The 20,710-nt window shown below is 36.8% G+C and overlaps 1 protein-coding gene across 5 annotated transcripts in view; it reads left to right on the top strand.

Moving 5' to 3' along the window:
• letm1 (leucine zipper-EF-hand containing transmembrane protein 1) overlaps positions 1–19,390 on the top strand; it is a 33,207-nt gene extending 13,817 nt beyond the window's left edge. For 2 of the 5 annotated variants that reach the window (XM_042501159.1, XM_042501158.1), the window contains exons 4-15: positions 523–666; positions 2,005–2,142; positions 2,591–2,794; positions 2,964–3,083; positions 3,874–4,008; positions 4,121–4,279; positions 4,677–4,772; positions 6,278–6,310; positions 8,037–8,171; positions 8,943–9,136; positions 10,591–10,747; positions 11,726–19,390. In XM_042501159.1, the coding sequence (XP_042357093.1) occupies positions 523–666; positions 2,005–2,142; positions 2,591–2,794; positions 2,964–3,083; positions 3,874–4,008; positions 4,121–4,279; positions 4,677–4,772; positions 6,278–6,310; positions 8,037–8,171; positions 8,943–9,136; positions 10,591–10,747; positions 11,726–11,878 (1,668 nt within the window). In that variant the 3' untranslated portion in view covers positions 11,879–19,390. The remainder of the gene's footprint in view (positions 1–522; positions 667–2,004; positions 2,143–2,590; positions 2,795–2,963; positions 3,084–3,873; positions 4,009–4,120; positions 4,280–4,676; positions 4,773–6,277; positions 6,311–8,036; positions 8,172–8,942; positions 9,137–10,590; positions 10,748–11,725) is intronic. The other 3 variants (XM_042501160.1, XM_042501162.1, XM_042501161.1) reach the window with 3 other exon arrangements.
• Positions 19,391–20,710: the final 1,320 nt, after the last annotated feature.

Below are 20,710 nucleotides of genomic sequence, written 5' to 3'. Positions count from 1 at the left end.
AAGCAGACTGTGGCTAAGGTGGTCCCGAATGTGCACGTTAATGTTTATTGATTTTTGAACTGTAACTGCACAGTGTGCTCCGTATTCTCCATAAGGCATCTCAAAAAAAAAAAACAGACAAAAAAAAATCAAATAAAAATAATTAAATAAATAAATAAAAATGAAAAATAATTAGAATAAAGAGAAAATAAAGGGGGAAAAAACACCAAGTTCTCTCAAACAGACCATCATTACCCTTCACTCGTGCCATTAGTCTTTCGTGGTGCCACTGCGTGACTGGGGATGTTTGTCACTTATCCACTGCTTTAAAAGCGAGGAGAAGGAGTTTGTCCTATAGTTTGAAGCCATATTTACTCAGGGACAATATTTTGGATGGCAAGCTAAGTATGAAGAGGCCTCTTTGGTTATTTTTAGTGAACATTTTTGCTCACTTCCTGTGCAATATTACTCCAGAATTTTAGAGCTCTCTTGACTTAGTGCAGTCCCATGAATGAGTCCAGTTTTTCCTGATTTTCTCTGCAGTTCCTTAGAACGTGTGCAGACGTCTTCAGACTTCTTCCCTTCCTGGTGTTCATCATTGTCCCCTTCATGGAGTTCCTGCTTCCCGTAGCACTGAAACTGTTCCCCAACATGCTGCCGTCCACCTTCGAGACAAAGACAAAGAAGGTAATCAAAGCTGGACCTTTTATTATAGAATAAAGCTGCATGACAGACGATTGATTGTAGAGATTCGTTTTTGCAAGTTGTTGCAATTAGGAATCTCAGTCCAGTGGTGGTTGTAGTTTGAGATACAGTAGTTCATATAGGGCTGAAAATAATGATTATATCATCCATAATAGTGTGTGGATTATTTTCTCCATTCATTGTTCAACCCAAGAAGAGTTATTCAAAGTTCTTGTGTACTTGTGTTCAGACACTTCAAAGATCTTCAGTTAACTAACATAAATTAAAAAAAACACACAATTTCATATTTGAGAAGCTGGAACCAGAGAGTGTTTGGCATTGTTATTTTAAAAAATGCAATTTAGTCATGATAAAATAGTCAGATTAATTTTCTGTATTTTTTTTTTAAAAAAATAACTAATGATTCATTAATTCTTAAAACAGTTGCAGATTAATTTTCTGCAAATAAAAACTGAAAAATATATCTGTACACTTTTTCTGTAAAAAATAACTAGCGATTAATTCATTATTCATCTTTAAATAAAAAAATAATATTGAAAGGAAAATCTTTAAAAATGATTAAAAGAGTTTAACCACCATCAAAGTAGTTGCCAGTCAATTTTTGTATTTTTCTTTCTGTAAATACATTCTGTAAAATTGACTGAAGCAATTTACTTTATATAGTTAAAAAGTTGCTGATTTTTTTTCTGTAAAAATGATTAAAGCAGTTTATTATCAAAATAGTTACTGATTTATTTTCTCCTGGCCGTCTAGTCTATTAATCACATAATAGATAAGTAATTATTGCTGCCCTGAGCTCAACACCATTACAGTTGGATTTTTTAAAATTTAATGATTCCATATATTCATGTTTCTGAATAATAATATGTCTCCCATATTTCAGTATCAGTGAGAATAAACTCAGATTTGAATAATTAAATAAAATCTATCCTCTTCCATGGCATGAACTTTCACCCAGGATCCTGATGAGGCTGTTATCTCATCCTCACAAGGGTTAATCCTACTTACAGTCTGATCCCTGACCTGTTGTTCAGTTACGTTTACGTTTGGCAATGCTCATGATTATGCAATGTAAATTAAATATTGTTGTTTGAAAACATTTAAATTCACAATTGTTTTCCCCAGTGTATTTATTTTATTTATTTGTTGTTTATTTTATTTTCTGTTGTCTTAATGATGTATTTATGTCAGTTTTACAGATGATTGTGATAATGACACTTTCATCTCATTTATAGTATAAAGCAAAACTGCAGAACGGGGAATTATTTTTGGCATCATACTGAATTTGTAATGTTGTTTTCTAATGTAATGTTGTTTTAGGAGGAGAGGTTGAAAACGGAGCTGAGGGTCAAACTGGAGATGGCCAAGTTCTTGCAGGACACCATCGAGGAGATCGCCCTGCGAAACAAAGCTGCCCAGAGCAACGTGACGGAGGAGTTCTCCAACTTCTTCCAGAAGGTCGGTGTCAGTGTTCACTGAGTGAGGGCCTCATGAAACAATAGAAATGGACTCAGTACCGCCCTCTGGTGGTTGAAACAAGGAAATGTGCCTGCTTTTGTGCATTTTATTCGCAAAAATGTAAAATATGACATTTATTCTGAAATTAATTTTACACAGTTATCAGATAAAGCTGCAATAAAGTGGCCTGTTAATTTTTCCTGTTAAGTTAAGTTAAAAATGTATTAGTCTTGAGGGCAGCAGGTGCAGTATAAAGTGAGAAAAAGTGCAGCTATACAGATTGCAAGCTGGACAAAATATATGTAAATATTTGTTTGATGTCAGTATTTCCTGTGGATGAGACCTCATGATTGAGTTTTTTTTGAACAGATACACTTATTCTGTCCTGCGTCAGCTTCCAGACTTAGGAATGATTTTCAAGTCATAACTTTTTCCATCTCTTTTTTAGATACGGGACTCTGGGGAACGTCCCAGTAATGAGCAGATCATCAAATTCTCCAAACTGTTCGAGGACGAGCTGACTCTGGACAACCTGACCCGACCTCAGCTGGTGGCTCTGTGTCGTCTCCTGGAGCTCCAGTCCATCGGGACCAACAACTTCCTGCGCTTCCAGCTCATCATGAAGCTGAGGGCCATCCGTGCAGACGACAAGGTACGAGCCTCTGTGGGGAAGTTTTTTAAAGTTCTGCTAAATGTGCCTTTAAAATTGCTGAATTACTTCAAAGAAGATAAATATTACTTACAATTTAATTTATTTTTTATGTTTTTTGACACATTTGAAAATGGTCATTAAAACCTCTGTGTGATTTCTGTTAATCCAGCTGATCGCGGAGGAAGGCGTGGAGAGTCTGAACGTGAACGAGGTGCAGGCAGCCTGTCGCGTCAGAGGGATGAGATCTCTCGGAGTCACAGAAGATCGACTGAGAGAGCAACTCGGCCAGGTAACAACAGCAAACAGACAGGAAAGATACTTTCAGATTTCATACAAATACATTTCTTCTTCACTGAATATTACAATGTACAAAACTGAATATTTACAATGTCACTGCCTTAAAAATGTCTTCAAACATTTGGTGTGACTGTTTAACATAATATGCATGTATTTTATTACTTTACAGGCAATTCCGTGCCTAAGATACACCCGTGCCTAAGATATTTTGGAATGCATTAATTTTTAATTTGTCATGCAGTTGTCTACATAAATGTATATTTTTAAATATTTACTTTTTAAAAAATATGCCTGTATTTTATTCCCTTTTATACCTCGACCAGGGATATTTTAGAATGTATATTTAGCCTTGCTATTTCTGTATTTTGATGTCATCCTCATAATCATCATTATTATTACTATTTTTTTTTTACACTTCGAACTCAGGTCTCACTTGTAAAAGAGATCTTAATCTCACTTTACCTTCCTGATTATATAAAGTATATGTAGTGTATATTATCTTAAAATCGTGCCATTTCAAAGACTTACAAAGGATATGCATTCTTAAACGAATGAAAATTAAAGTGCTCATGCAAAATTTAATCTAATCATTTTGTGGTCAGAGAGAAATCTCTTTATCTGTAGTGGAACACCTAAAAAAGTGAAATATATTTTAATGCTTTCACTCAGAGGTTATGTAAACACAAACAATACGGTTATGGACATTGAAGGTGTCATCGTTGTCCATGTCGGATCACATATCTGTCGTAACTTGTGTCACGTTATATTTGGGCTCTTGTTAGTGGCTGGAGCTGCATCTGAACCAGCAGATCCCCACGTCCCTGCTGCTGCTGTCCCGAGCCATGTACCTCCCCGACACCCTGTCCCCCCCGCCAGACCAGCTGAAGACGACACTGCAGACGCTGCCTGAGATTGTGGTATGTTAGGAGGCCACGTTTGATTTCATTGCCATCTTTTTTGACAGCCTTCTTATAAATGCAGATATTTTAGCGCTGTTCTCTTGACTCAATCATACTCTTTTCTCTGCAGACTAAGGAGGCCCAGTTGATGGTGGCAGAGATGGAGCTCTCCAAAGTGGACAATAAAGCCAAGTTGGAGACCACATTACAGGAGGAGGCGGCCATACGCCAGGACAACAAGGACAGGGAGATGGAGAGGTTGGCGGATGCTGCAGAGAAGGCTGCCAGGGTAATGATACTTTGTTTTTTCTGGCAAGAAAATATTTGAGTTTCTTTGTGGAGGTCTAAACATGAACGTAAACAAGATTTTATATACATTTTTAAAACCTATTTTCACCAACAGACCTTTAAAATACTGAAATTCCAACTGTTGATCAAAATTTCTGATAAAAAAACAACAACAAAATCAAAGCCTTTAGTGCCACGGTTGGATACTTTTGCCACTGGCACATTTTTTCCATTTCAATTCAAGTACTTTAACGGTGTTTTGGTAAGAAAAAAAAAAGTGAAAACTTTACTTAAATGCACAAGAAGCCATGTCTATTTTACCTTACACATTATAATGTGGACTTCTTTGACTTTCTTTATTTTATTTAACCGTTTGCCTCGTCACTGTTTCTCTACAGGAGGAAGTGGAGCTTAAAGAAGAGCCAGTTGTAGCTAAAGCTAAAGACATGGCTGAGACACTGAGGGACACAGCTCCTGTCATAGAGGGAATCAAGGTAATGTCTTTTAACATGCTCTCTGTGACATCAGTAGATTTTTGTTTAGCATTTTGTTTGCAATTTGGACATAGACGTTTTTGGTTTCTCCTAAAACACCAAAGAATTGTTTTCTACATTCATTTTTATTTACTATTAACAGCAAGTTCTGTCCTCTAAAGCTGTTCTCAGTGTCAGACATATGCACTAAATTTAATACTTTTTGTATTTTAATAAATGTATGTACCATGTTACATGTAGTATGATGTTATGTCTTTGAATATGATTTGTTTTTGTGGGTTTTTTTGTGGTTTTTAAATTTTTTTTCCCTTAGATTTCCCAAATTAGTTTCGGACACTTGTATACTGTGCATTTTAACAGAAATATAAATGTATGTCTCAGAGGATATTTATTGTAACTTCAGTGAAACCACTAACTGTTCCCATTCCTGCCAGTGTGGTAAAAAAAGATCCTCTAAGTCATTCATTTTGGAAACTGTCTCAAAGAAGTGACTCATCCCAAAATAAAGAAATTAATTTCAAAATCATGACTAATTTATCACAAAATCATGATTTAGCTGTCACTAAAGTTTTCTCAAAAATAATCACTTAGGCCCAGTCCTATTTCTTTTTTTATCCTTGCCATTTGTGTTTGAAGCCCTCTTTTTCCTCTCTCACTGCAGTCATCTTTATTTGTCTGAAATAATCAGCTCTTGAGATAACAGTGAGATCCAAAATAAAACTTCCTGCTCATCTCTTTGTATTTTATCTGTTCTCAGAGCTGAGAAACCGCTGAGGAGCCTGTGAACAAGGCAAAACAGCTCCTGCTGATTTATTCTTGTGCTACTTATTTCTCCATGAGGGGGGTTAGGAGAAACAGACAAAGAAAAGACTGAGCAGCAAAATGTTTTTTGGGCAGTTACAACACAAGCACAAGCCACCATTCAAATACACCTTCAAGCAACACACACACAGAGCCTCTCTGATAGCACACTGGCTCTGTCCTTAGGTTTCTCTGGTCCTTTTATTAACTGCATGCTCCTGATGAGCAGATCAGTCACAGGTGTGCTCAACAGGTGTGCCCTGCACTGTGAGAAAGTGGGGGGCACCTGGAGATGAACACAAGAAAAAAACAGAACAATGACACAAACAACCGTACGGCAAAACCATAACAAATTAAAATGTCATGAAAGGATTGAGAGAGAATGAGTTAGATTCTGAAAATAATGAGAAAATTTAACAAAATAATGTCTAGATATCCAACCAAAAAAAAAAAGAAAAACAATACTAAGTCATTCATTCAAGGAACTTTCTTTGTCATTATAATGACGTACAGGATCTGTTTTGTTTTTAAATCACACTGGCAGAAATGAGCTTCTGTCATTTATAGTAGTCCGGCAGTGTACAATATGTTTCGTTTTTTTTTGTTTTCTTGTTTACTGATTATTACCTAGACTGTAATTTATTTGTCACTCATTTGTCGCCATCTTTTCATGTTACCACCTCTGCGTCTTCTGTACCAAACAGTATGAACAGTGGCAGAAATTCCTGCGCTTCCAGGTTAGCTTTAATGATGCCTCCTCTCAAGTGACCCTCACATCTATTCCAGTTTATCCCTGCACGCACTGTATCTGGTCTCTCTCCGAGCGGGCCCACCCAGACAAGGGTTAAACAGCACTTGCACATAATTCTGGCATTTTTTAAAAACGATTTCAGACTGCCATTTGATCTGAGTAAGAGTGGGAACATAATCCTAATTACAGGAAATAACCTTTGAATGGTTTTATGGGCGTGATGAGATGGATGTTGACATCATCCTGCAGAAGAAAATGAAGTGAGGGCAAACCGCAAACACTCATATTCAGCTTTGTGCGCTCTTTAGTGAGATGAAAAGCAGACAAGGTGAATTAAAGCAAAGAGGGAAGACAAATCACAGACAAGTTACATGAAATGAAGTCATTTTTGACTCAAATCAGTCAATTTTGGAGCTTTCAAGTCTTAAATATAAGCATCTATTTTTCAGAATCAAACAATGGTAGTCACAGTCAAACTTAACCAGTATTTCCCACCTATTATAGAAACCCCCGCTATCTGGTGCTCTGAAAAAAAAGTCAGATATGATATGCAAGTTCTGTTTGGCCCGCGTCTTCTCCTTCCTTTTTCCCTGTCAATCCTTACAGAAAGTATCACTGACCAAGTTAAACCTTTCCCTTCTCTCACTAACAGTCTTTGTAGCTCCACAGAGTTCTCCCCGTCATGTGGGAATGTGTTTTTGGGGTTATGGGGAGTATCCCAGTGTCCTCCAGAGCTTCCCTCTTTTACCCAATTTGTGTGTTTGGGTTGGTCTCTTATGTGGGTTTATATTAAATGCACATGTGGTACTTGTTACTTTGTATCCATTATGGGGGGAGAAAATGAACTGACATGAGCTGACATGTTAATCATTCAGTATCTAAAAAGTGGTCTTTAACCCTTTGAAAACTGGATCCATATCAGTTTTCATGCACTGCCTCCTATGATGCCTTTTTGAGCATTTGAACCTCTGAAATGGGAGCAAATTGATTAGTTTTCTTAAAAAAAAAAAAACATGGGAAAAGGGCAATCAGAAATTTGGCATGAAATTTCCCACAAATTGCACAAACTTAGTGACGACTTGGTGACAAGAAAATAACCTGAAAATTATCCTTTAAAACAAAGAATGAATTATCAAATAACAATGGAAAATTTTCAAGATAATTATTCACAATTATTCTAATTCTACATTTAAAATTAAGTTACAGGATTATTTAGTTATTACAGATATTATGCTTTTTTTTTCAGGTAATTTTTGTTTTTGCTAATTTATTTCATTTTATCTATTCTTAGATCATATTAAGCCAAAAGGAAATCGCTGATAAAACTGCATAAAAAATAATAATTCTGTAAAATAATTTTAAATATATGATTCTGACAATTATAACTATAGTTTTGTGTACATTTTTCCATAGCTGTTTTAAAAATAATTTTCAAATTTTTTGCAATTTGCGGGACATTTCTTGCCTAGCTGCTCATTGTCTGTTTTGGCATGTTATCGAAAGAAAGGTTCAAAGGTTCAAATTCTTGGCATCTGAGGAAAAGTGATGTAGATGCAGATTTTAAAGGGCTAAATCTGTTTATATGAGCCTGCTTCAACGGACACACCATATTTTTTTATAAAGGACATTGTAACAAAGGTGATTATTCTAGTAGTGGATAGTATTTCTGATATTTTGGAGCAAATCTGTTCAATCGTGTGTTTGTGTTCCAGGGTGAGGAGATCACCAAAGAAGAGATCGACCTGTTGAGTGATGCGTGCTCAAAGCTGAAGGAACAGAAGAGGCTGTTGACTCTGGAGAAAGAAGAGCTCGAAGAACTGAAGGATGATGTTCAGGAATACAACGAGGTGCCTCTCTTATACTTGGAGTCATTGCAGAGAGCTAAAATGTATCGCTGTTCAAATAAAAGTTTTTTTTTAAGTAGGGATTTCCCACTCAACTTTTTTGCCCCTAGTTCCAGTCATTTATTTATTGAGAATCTGCCAATACCGAGTCCCAATCCAATACTAGTATTTTTACAGCTGCATCTTATGTGCCAATTACACTATGTTAATAAATGACTCTGGGGAACTTTTGTTGCATTTGCAGTGGCGTGGTGAATGTGGTCATTGTCTCCTCAGAGCAGGGCGGTGAAACACCATGCGCCATAGCTGCCAGCAAATGCAAGAGACTGTCACACTGAGTTGAAAAGAAACAAGTTCTTTTAACTTTGGCAAAAACATAAAGAAACAGTCTCATACTGGGTTTAGCTGTTGTTTATGGTGTATGCTGTTTTGCAGCAGGAGGGAATGAGCCCCAGCTCTTACAACACACATTAAGCTCACTACAATGGAGAGAAGACAGCAGAGAGTTGACGGCGGCTGCGCTTTGTGTTGTTTTGTGAGAAAAAATGCCTGCATGACCACAGACGTAATAAAGGATCTGATCAGACTTTATATGTCTATATAGCCAGTCTAGTCTATATACTCGACCCCAGTTTAAAGACTATTATGTCCAAAAATAGACAATGCTTGAAAAGTGCTTTTGGCCTGGCTTTTGTAAAACTTTAAATGATTGTGTGGTATGTGAGTTAGTTTTTTGCGTCTTTCAATTGTGTGTTAATATTTCATGTTTTCCAGGATCTGGAAGAGATAAAGAAGGAACTTTCTAAAACCGGCCAAGAAAAGGCGCTAGAGGAGTCAAAGGCAAGCCAGCGTCTGTCCAAGAGAGTTAACCGCATGATCGGTCGCATCGACAAGATCATCGTGGAGCTGGAGAAAGACAAGGTCATCCTGGACGGACAGATGGACAGCGGCTCCACCCCACCTGTTGGGTAAGAGCTGATTATTATATTTTAACCACTACGCTGCTGTTTGTGGTGTTTCTGAATAGTAAAGAGTTCTGGTTTGCTTCTGCACATTAATTATGTAACAAAAGTTTTGACTCGCTTTTGTTCAAACCATAGTTTTCCCTTAGTATCAGAAGCTTTAGTAAACGCTTTTTCCTTTACATTTTAGCCTTTAGAAAATATGTTTGTTTGCTTTTTTTCCTGAGCATCTGAGTGTTACGTTTGAAGCTGGAGTTGTTTATCTCATAGTTCAGGATGAAAACTGGAAACAGGAAGAAAACAGCTAACCTAGCTCTGTTTAAAGTTATTAATCCTCTTATTTTACTCTCAGAAAGAAAAGAAATGAGCATATTCCATAAAATATTAATGGCTTTGCATGAGTGTTTTTGTTTTATTTAGAACATAAGCACCATAGTTAGTTGCGCTGGAGCAGCTGCTGCTTTATAATTTCTGCAGATGTTGAGTTGCATCATTTTGTCTGACATGTAACATTAGTTATTTCAATTTAAAATGTTATCATATCTTGCTTTTAAAGCAGTGATCACTTCACTGTGCACTGGACTTTTATACTGTCACTATCATCATCTTCTTCATCATCATCACCTTCATCATCATTACTTTCATTGTGAAATGGTGGTGGAGATAAAACAGGGGACAACAGGTTTCCCAGAAAGAAAAACCCAACATAAACTGTTATCATGCCAGATATTAGTTTACAACTGTACGACCAGATCCTAATTTATTCAAAATTTTACAGATTATTCTTTACTAAACATAGCGATGCCTCGAGGTAAGCTGAAATGTGGTAAACCGCCATTTGCTTGCTTGCTCCATGCTAACATTGCATCATGTTTTTTTCAACTGTCAGCTGCTGAAATTGTGCTGTACAAGGATCAACCAGCTTCCATTTCTGCTCCCGACACCAAAGTGCTCCCCACTGGTTGCTGTGCATCCATTTTAATAAACACTTAATGTTCCTTAATGAATGAAATCAGATAAAGATTTAAGTCAAACTGCTTGATTTTGAAAGATCTAAGAAAGTCCAAAATGTTTTGTTTAATTTGTGTGGCCTTTACTGAGTATTAATAAAAACAGATGCCTGATTTAACCACCACAGAACAAAACTGTGATGGAAAATAAAAATTGTGTGAAATGGCTATTTTGCTGCTATTTCTCAGTTGCTTAAAGTTGCCCAGAGCAGCTTTAAACTCGGTATTTATCAGCTGTTAAAACTAATCATTTAAAACATCCATTAATTTTAGGTAGCATTTTCAGCATGACTTAACTTTGAGGGAAAATTTAATGGCCCTGAATAGAAATGAAGCTTGAGAATCAGTTTGATTGGTGTGATCTGGGAACCTTGAAATGCAGCATGTTGACCACTGTCTTCTCCACCGCGTTTTCCCTTCATTTCGTTACATACCATTTCCTGTATGCAGTCTGTTCTACACCTTCAGGGAGAACCTCATCAGCATCGACGAGCTGATCGGCGTCATGCGGCAGATCCAGAACATTCCAGAGCACAAGCTGCAGAGCATCGCCGAGGCCCTCGACGACAACAAGGACGGAAAGATCGACATCGACGACGTCATCAAGGTACATTGAAGACAGAAAATGAGGAATACTCCCCTGATTAATGTTGTATTTTAGTTTTGTATTTCCTACAATCAACAGATGAAATGCTCTTTCGGAGTTTTATTTTAATGAGAAAAAGGGTTTTGGATTCTGCTGCAGATGCGCGTTTCTTGGGCTGTAATTTTGCTGACAAAAGCATCGATATCTAGATGTTTAATGTGATTGTTCTAATTCTTTTAAGTTTTAAGTCTCCCTTTTAGCGGAGGATCACAATAGAAATAAGCCTTTCGGCGTCATTGTGTAATTAAATCTTCAACACTTTGTAGGTGTATATATCTTTCTGCAGGCTAAGCATTTGTAAATACATCAACATTTATTGGCCAATACACAAACATATGCAACCATAGACAATGGAATAAAATTAAGTAGAAAATTTTAATTTAATGTTTGGATCACACCAGATGAAAACAATCCTATTTGTAGTTGTGCAGAAATCAGTCCCTCCAGGATTTCGCGGGCTGTTTTGGGGATTGTTGCAGCTTAGAAATGCATGATTTCACAGTGGATCCTCTGAAAAATTGCGATGCGTGTTGCAGTGTTTGCAGGCATTTTTTTTTGTGCAATGAACTTGCAGGGGCAAGTGAAAACTGCAAAAATAGCTTTGCTATCATGGATCCAGACCCTGTTATTTAGAGCATTTAGTATCTACAACATCATTACTGCCATTCTACACAGTGCTGAAGTTGATGATTGTTGGACAAAAACGCAAAGTTTTGCTGAATTAATGGTGACTGGCTGAATTTGCTTGAATTGTTGTGATTCATGTTGCTGTGATGTGAAATATCGGGTTTAAACAGATGAATAGATGGCTTTGAAGAATTCAGTACAGCCCTTTTGCTTATTTAGCCTTGAATTTTAAACAATGTGTAGAAATACTTGAGATTTTAAAACAGTTTTTAAAAGACTTTAATGACGTCCTTTTGTCCTACATAAACACAGGTGGTGGAACTGATTGACAAAGAGGACATCGACATCTCCACCTCTCAGGTGGCAGACATCATGGTGATGCTACAGAAGGAGGAGAAGCTGATCGAGAAGGAAAAGGCCAAAGAGAAGGCTGAGAAGGAACAAGCCGCCACACGCAACAGCTAACTCTTTTTCCATAAAGACAAATAGCACTTGTAAAGAAAAAAACTGAGAAGATTGCGACTGGTTCTCGGTCACAGAAAACTCTGGACACCAGATCGTTCTGGACAACTCGAGGTAATAACTGCCTTCTCAAAATGTTATTTCACCATAAATTAAATATCATAAAAAATGTTTAAATGAGAAAAAGAAGGCAAAATTGCCTCTAAAATGCACAAAATCAAAAAGAAACTTAAATTATGTTAAACGCTCCTGGACTGATCATGTATTATATTTGGATATTTGATTTTGTGTAATTTTACTAAATTATTTATTGATCGAGGGAACACAATAACAAGGTTGTTCTCGCAACTCAAGAGATGGCAAAGTGATCGAAAATTATGTTTGGGAAATATGCATGAGGAGATTTATTGTTTAAAGTTTGAGGTGAACCGTCTTGCCTTTCATTTCATTCATGTCATCATCTCAGAGAAATGAGAGATCATTTCTGGACTTTGCACAGTGAACATCATCGTCATTACCATCATTTCACTCAGATTTTGTTCATCAATCATGATCTCATGTTTTAAAGTAACCTCTTATTTTGTCTAAATTGTACATTGACAGAATAGCCTAGGAGGATACAATGGTGGCTGCAACCAAATATATCATAACATACAACATAGAAATTCATTCAAAAACAACATTTTTTGTGTAAAGAACTGAATTAAAAATGTGCTAAATATGAATTAACATTATAAAAATAGCTTTATGTTCATCATTCCCACTAAAGCAGAAGTAAATGGAGGAGTCACGCTGTAAAAGACTGAAGTTAGCATAAATATTAAAAATTACTGCGCCGTAATTTCTATTCATTTTGTACTTATTTCATAGTAATCTTTGTCTCATTTTAGCACAGCTCTTCATATCTATTCCTGTTGTGTTCAATAGATCTCTGTAAAACGCCAAAGTTGCACTGTGGCACATTTATTAACAGATTATTCCGAAAAGCAACAAAGCAGTTAGGACTGACTGATTTCTGAGCAGTGAGGTGTGAGACCGAATCACAGTGTTTGTTTACAATAACTTCTGGGTAGAAAATCCCTGCGTCACGTAGATACACGGCACTGAGCAAACTCTGCCTCAACTGGTTAGTTTTTAGCCACCTAAAAAATAGCGATGTTAATCACAGGTTAAATCATGATATAATCGATTCTTTCGCCAACAATATTTGATGTTATCACAAAGTCTGCCATGAGTTCTTTCAAATCAGAGGACTTTTGACATAAAACTATAAAATATAAGTAAATGTCCCCATTATCCTTTTTTTTGGCTGCTTGCACAGTTTTAGTGTTTAGGAAGGGGGTGACGCAGATATACTGTGGGAATTTTGAAACAGGGGCGTATCTTAAAGATTTCGCGATGTTTTTTGCATCAATAATAATGGCTCTTCATTAAATCGATATATCGATTTAGATCAATGTAGTGTTAAGCCTCTACATAATATAAGTTTAAGTGCACATTATATTTAGAATATTTTCACTGCTTTACCTTGCTGTAAGTCAACTGAAGCTTGAAGCTGCCAGAGTCCATTGACAAAATACGTAATTTTACCTCGCAGAACACTGGAGTTGCTGGTCTACTGCTGCCACAATCTGTTAGTGTGTAAGGTCAAGTGGAAAAAATATTCTAAATGTAGAGCACACTGAAACAGATCCAATTTTTTTAAGTGGGCCTTTTTAGGTGGCTAAAAAACATTTTGTCATGACGCTAGCAAAAAAGCATTTTTCATTTCACATATCTATGCAAGTGAAATCAATTGCAAGTTTTCTACCCAGAAGGGATTGTTGTTGTTAGCGTGGCGTCATGGTGATTTTATAAGTGCACGTAATCAGCCCACCAATCAGATATCAATAAGTTGTTGCTTTGAAAAGTCATAGAGTTTAATTTTTGACTAGTTTCCAGTATGTTGCTGCTGTGAGAAGTGGTAAAGTTAGATTTTTTTACTAGTTTCTGTTTCAGAAAGTATTTGTCAGTTGTTTGGAGGTTCTCTGCTCCGAGGGTGAAAGTGGCTGTTTCGGATTGTTTAGTAGTTTATTTTGTGCACATTCACGCACACAGTAGTGTGAAAAACGTGGTGGTGTTGACCTCAGTAGTTCAAATGCAAAGTGGCCTTCCCTTGATACTGATATTATGGGTCATATACTGTTGTATATATTATTTTTTGATAGAGCTCTGAGGATTTACTTGATGTATTTTGGTTTGGGGCTGAAGAAGTCTGGATGAATTTGAGATCAAGTCGATTGAGGCACATACTGAGTCCTCAGTTTGTTTTATTTGCACTGAAGCAATCAATGAGTATGGGTTGTAAACATGAGCAAAGGGATGATTTCAGATAATATTCGAGTCAACTGCTGACCTTTACATTCATCTCGCTGCCCATTGGCATTTGTTCAGCTGTTTGCTGTTCACACTGCAAGGAGATTGGCCATGACAGCATATTCTAATTTAGATTAGATTAGATTGGATATATAATTGTTTTAATATATAAAATGTCCAAAAAAGAAAACAAAATGTCCACGACAAGAGTCATTTGTGACGTCTTAAAATTGTCCTGTCTGAATAAAGGGGTTTAATTTGGGTTTAATTTACAAGATAAAACTGAGAAAATTAGCAAATTCTCACAGCATTTATGTTAAATCAATGACTTATGACTAATTAACAGTGTTTCTGGAAGAATTTGAGTTCTGCTGCTCCATTTGTGCCCAGAGTACGCGCTGTGCTCCGACAGTGTGGTGACATAAATAACCAACCACTATATATATTTCAATAGTGATCCCAATGAACGGTCCAGCTCCAAAAATACACGTTTTGATCATGGCGGGCCGCCATAAATAAATGTGTGGGTAACCCTGATTAAGTAATACTATTATCAAAATTAGACTTTCTGTCTATCTACGCACCAATTGATCAACAAATTTCATCTGATATTGCAAGAAACTGCAATCGTTTTGACTTACTTTTTAAAGATTTTTTTTTTAAATTTGTAATATTAAAATAGTCTAATAGATTAACTGCTAATGAATTCATTTCTATGAAAAAAAGCATTTTAGAGTTTAACTGACCGTAGTAAACGATTCATTCTCCAGCATGTTTAAGACAGTTAATGTAAAGTCTGTCAAATAACTTACAGGGAAGAACTCGGGCTGTGATCAGATTCACGTTTGTTTTGTATTTGCAAGGCCTTTCGGCAGCTTCTGAACTAAAATGACATTTTTAGGTAATCAAGAAAAACACAGATTTCCTTTTTTCGACAGCCGATGAATTTCTCAACTGCCAGGATTCTCAGTCGTCTGCACATCGGTGCAGTTTGTGAGGTTGTTCAGCTCTGCAGAAAATAAATTGGGAGTTTTTTTGTCACGTTGCTTGCAGTGTGAACCCGCAGTAAAGGGTCGATCCACCTTTACTGTTGAGTTGAATGTTGGGTAAGTTGTGGTCATCCCTCAGTTATTCCTTTACCGTGGCCATGAGAACAGCTCAGAAGTAAACGTTCGAAGACAAAGAAGTGGCACTTGAGATAACGCTGAGTGGACGGCGCTCCCATTTAATCCGTTCCCGGAATCCTCCGTCGTACGTGTGAATGATTAAGAGCGTACTCGTCTCCCATCAGCCACTGTCCCACATCAGACCCAGCGCTGCCTGGGACCAGTCAGACTGATGGGTGCAGGGTAAACACTCGCCCCATACATGGGCCAAAGCCAGCTCCACTGGAGGGTTGTGTTTAGGTTGGAGACGATCCGGCGGGACATGGCATGCTCTCTGAAGCATAAATCAGCAGTCGGCGTAAACACGTCGCAAGAACGTTGTGACAACTTCTCGATTACACTCGGCAGGATAGAGTGCTGTTTGTAGTCGGGATCAGGGGAACGCTACGTACATTAGCAGAACTGCCACTGTTTTGAGGCACAAAGGGGTAAAAGGTCAGAAGGGGAAAGATGTATGACAGTGACGTATACCAGGGCATGGAAGATCAATACTAAAGCTCCAGTTTAGCGTAGTGAATTTAAATGCCACTGTGGTGACACCGGGGGCTCCAGAAACAGTCAAATTGCCTGAATATATGTTGGCATACATTTCTGCCAACGGCAGATATGTTTAATTTGTATGTTTAATATGTAGGAGATATGTTCGAACTTAACGTGTCACTTTTCAGTTTTATGGTGCGATAGTGCTGTGGTTAACTATGGGATTTGGTTTGGGCACAAAAAAACTTGGTAAGGGTTGGGAAAACATAATTTGACTTAAAATACACAGTTTGGTTGCTACAGACATGTCTGGAAATGTCCTGAACTCTTGTCCAAATATACCAGCTTTTGTCACTACAAACACAGCTCAGCTTGTCCTGAACTGTCGTCACAGCCACCCACTTTTGTTGCTAAAAGTGGCTGGAAATGTCCAGAATTGTTGTTTAAAAACCACTGCTTTTGTTGCCACAAACATGGCTGGAAGTGTCCCAGACTCTTGTTATGAAATATCCGCTTTTGAAGCTTCAAACGTGGCTGTAAATGTCCCAAACTCTGTTAAAAACTCCCGCTTCTGTGACTACAAACATGACTGGAAATAGCCACTTTTGCAGCTGCAAAGATGGCTGGACATGTTCAGCTTTTGTCGCTACAAACACGACTGAAATTACCCAAACTCTAGTATGGAAAAACCCTGCTTCTGTGGCTACAAACATGGCTTGAAATGTCTCAAACTCTTGCCAAAAAAATACCGACTTGTGTTGCTACAAACACGGCTGACATGTCCCAAATGTTCATTAAAGAAATACCAGCTTAGGTTGCTATTAACACAGCTGGAAATGTCCTGAACTTTTGTTAAATAATACCCGAATTTGTTGATACAGACTTGGCTCGAAATGTCCCTTATTATCGATAAAGAGCACATATATTTACAAAGAGACTGGACATATGAGAAGCTAGAACCAGAGTATTTGCAATTTTTACTTTTTATATTACTTAAACAATTTACCAACTACCAGAATTTTTGTTTTCTCTCACATTTTGTGCTTCTGCACTGATATACTCATTGGGAGACTAAGAAGGAAGCCTGATATTGATGTTAGCAGAATGCCACATGAATCCACAGACTTCAAACTAAAAGAGTATGTTTGCTCAAACCCCCCTTCCCAAAAAAACTCCTCTGCAGCCGTGCAGTTTGTGATGATGTCGTCTTTGGCTGAGGTGTGAGGAGTGCTGCAGAGTTCACCGCTGGCAGCAGTGTTGCACTGTGTTTGAATTAAGTCTACCTACAGGAGGAGGAAAGGAGGGACAGTGGGCAGCAGAAACATTTTGACAGCGAGCTTAAATAAGTCATTTTCCATTGTAAACAAAGCAGTAGCTTTTTAATTTTAAACAAAGCAGTAGCTTTTATATTTCAAGCGACTTAAATTTAATGTTTAGGAGAAGAGATGGCTGTTTTAAGTTGGCTGTTGTAATGCTTTGACTGTCCTCTGCTGAGTATTGTCTCTGTTTAAATGCACTATTAATTTTCGTTCATGTGTTAAGTGTTTGGACTCAGGGTGAGTGTGTGTTTGAGCGGCTTCAGCAGGGAGCAGAAGTAACGTGTTGAAATCGACGATACGAAACCGTCCTTAAAGATTCCTGTTGAGTTTGAGGAGGTCATAGACCTCGAGTAGTAGAAGAACAAATATTTAAAGCAATAAGACATTTATGCATCTTGTATCTTTTTTGTTTTGTCCCTTTTTGAGCCGGATCAAGAGTATTTGATTGTGATGTAGTTTAGAAAAGAAATGAGTCCTCATGCTGCCGGCAAGAAAAAACGCTGCTATAACTAAAAAATAATTTGTGGAATCTGCTCCTTTTCTTCATTTCAGGCTGATGTTCTGCTTATTTGGGAGGTGACGTGCTTATGGTTGAGTATTGTGCAGGGATTTTTAGATATACCCACTTCTTTCAGCTCTTCTTACATTTGTCCTTTTTACTATTAGAAGAATTCTACTTTTGTAGAAAATATAAAGATACAAGAGTTTTGTTTTGAGGGAGCAATGTTCAGTTGCAGAGAAAAAAGGCAACAGCAGCGTTTTTTAAAGGGGAGTCAGAGACTGTCTGCTTCCACAGATACAGACCTAAAGCAGCAGCGTAGATGTCTGTCAGGTCTGGAAACTAACAGAAATAGAAAACTACATTGAGCTGTATTTTAAATAACAGTGCAGCCACCATCTTTTTACAACGGAAACTTGTTGTTCTGATGGTGTGTTCAAGCAGAAAGCGAAGGAAATTTTCTTTCTGTTATTTTCCTCCAGTCTTCAGTTGGGTTTCCATCAAAATTTAGTTCAAATTTTAACCAAATTTTCAGAAAATCTGCAAAAGAAAATGTCATGTGCACTTAGTTGCATTTTATTGATAAACCAAATTTTCCACCTCCCTGAAGTGTTTTTTTGGCAATATTTTGAAATGCAACATTTTTTGGGGGGCATTTCTACATAAGTTTTATATAAATATACACATATTGAGAAATGCGCATAAAAAGAGGTTGACGTTAAGTCACCTCATCTTCCTTTTCTGTTCATCCCTCAAATTCTTGATTTGAGTTTTTTTTTAATTTTTGTGGTTTTTTTCAATATTTCAAGATTTTCTTTACATTTTTGGTGTTTTCACTCAGTTTTTTTTTGTATATGCAAATTGAAAATGTACACAAAAAGAGGTGGATGAAAGGCAACTTATCTCTTATTTCCTCTCACAGAAAAATTATTAAAACCGGGAGAATTATTTGCATAAGTGAAAACAACAACACACAATTGAACTTGTTTTGCGTTATGTTAATTTTTTTCAGATTTTTGGAGTTTCCACTGTTTTTTTTAAGATACAAATTGAAATGTGCTCAAAAAGAGGTTGATGGAAACACCTTATTTCCCTTATCTGGTCCTCCCTCACATTCTCTAAACCCAGGATTCCCCAAAATATTCTGCTAACTGTAAACAGAAAGATGCTGAAGATGGAACCGATGCGGCTCGCTCTCTGTTTGAACACAGTAAAGAATAATCTTCAGTTTGGAAATGTTTAAACTCCCGGTGTAGGGCGGTCACTCGTAGTTTACCTGATATTAAACTCCAAACAAAGTCTCAAAATGGACTCTAGAAAGAAAAAATAGGAATCCAGTGTTGATGTTTCAACAGAGACAAAAAAATAAATGTGAGGCGACATGTTGCAGTATCATCTCTTATCTGGCTGCATATATTTATGCAATTATATTTGAAATGAAAATAATATTAGTCACTGAATCATATTAAGTCATAGCCGACTGGAGTTTTTGTTTTGAGATAATTGTCATGTTATTTATTTATTTATTTAACCAAATTTTCCCTTTTTTTTCATCCAAATGTGGAGAAATAACCGAGTACTGGATTTGATTTTAGTTTAACTTGAATGTATAAAAACAGTTTATTTTTTAAACACAAATCAAATGTTCATGCAAAAGAAACCTCATATACAAAATAAATCATAAGTGTTTAATAAATTATTGATTGTTTTTTTTTGTTTGATTTTTTTCTTTGCTCATGTTTCCCATCACTCATCCTACATCACTCATCACGTCCAAACAGCCATTTTATGCCGCGTGTGTCATCTCTGAAGCTCTCCACGCAGCCATTTTCTGTGATTTCTCATCCCAAACCCTCATTCCTGAGTCCTTACCAGCCTCGCCACACACGCTGCCACTCCCCACACAGCCTCCGTCCCCGGCCGCTGGAATGCGACCAGACTTATTTTTCCAGTGACAATTTTAAGGTCTGTGTGCGAGCGGTTATTTTAACAGACTAAAGCAGGGTACACAAATGCGTAAAAGACATAAAAGATCTGGTTTTTAACCCTTAATGGGCACTGATCTTCCTGTACAGCAGCAGAATGTGGGCAGGGAAGCAAGAAGAGCCCAAAATATACATTTAATGAGCATGAACACATTTTTAAAAAGAAACTTTCAAAATGAAATGCAAACAGTGGAAGAGGCTGGGGAGGTTCTGATTGGACAGCAGCAAAAAAATGCAAAAACAAACAAATAAAATAAAAAAAAACACATAAGGCACCGAGATGTTGCAACCTTAACCCTCAGACACGTTTCACGAGCATTTGACCCTCTGAAACCTGAAACCTGAAACCTGGCTTGATTTCTCTTTTTTTTGTTGGCCAGTCTGGACGTTAACATTGCCCTAGTTTCCTCTGTAGAAAGTCAAAGGGATTTTTTCCTTTGATTCTGGATTGTTGCAGAAAATAAGCCTCATAGTAAAAAACTGAGCAGAATGGCTTGACTTCTTTCAAAAATAAGGGAAACAAAGGCAATGAGCACTTCTCAATTTTCTGAAATTAACAAGAAATAATTGAAAAGTACAAGAAAATTACCTTATAATTAGTACTAAAAAAGGAAAAAGAAAAAGAAAGACAAGGAAATGACCTGGAAAGAGTGCTTAAAATATAATTAATTTTGTAAAATAATTTAAATGTAGATTTTCGCTAGTTTTTTTTTCTTTTCCCTAGACATTTTCTCTAGCTCTTTAAAAATAATTTTCCAAATCTTCTAACTTCTAGTTAGTAAATGCACAAGAAACTTACCTGAAAGAGTAAAAAACTAAATAAACAAACAAAAAGTAAAAAAGAAAAAAAAGTAATTAACTTGGAAAAAATGATTGAAAATTAAAATTCTGTAACATTTTAGATAAAGATTTCTTCTTTTTAATGTTTTCATTTTTCCATAGACCTTTTTCCCTAGCTTTAAAAAAAAATTACTAAATTTACTTGATTCTTGCAATGTTTTGAACATTTCTTAACAAGTTTCCAATTGCCT

Source organism: Plectropomus leopardus, chromosome 14 (assembly GCF_008729295.1).
Source record: "Plectropomus leopardus isolate mb chromosome 14, YSFRI_Pleo_2.0, whole genome shotgun sequence".
Lineage (NCBI taxonomy): Eukaryota > Metazoa > Chordata > Actinopteri > Perciformes > Serranidae > Plectropomus > Plectropomus leopardus.
The sequence above is the reverse complement of the archived record's forward strand: the minus strand, read 5'-3'. Positions and strand labels throughout refer to the sequence as shown.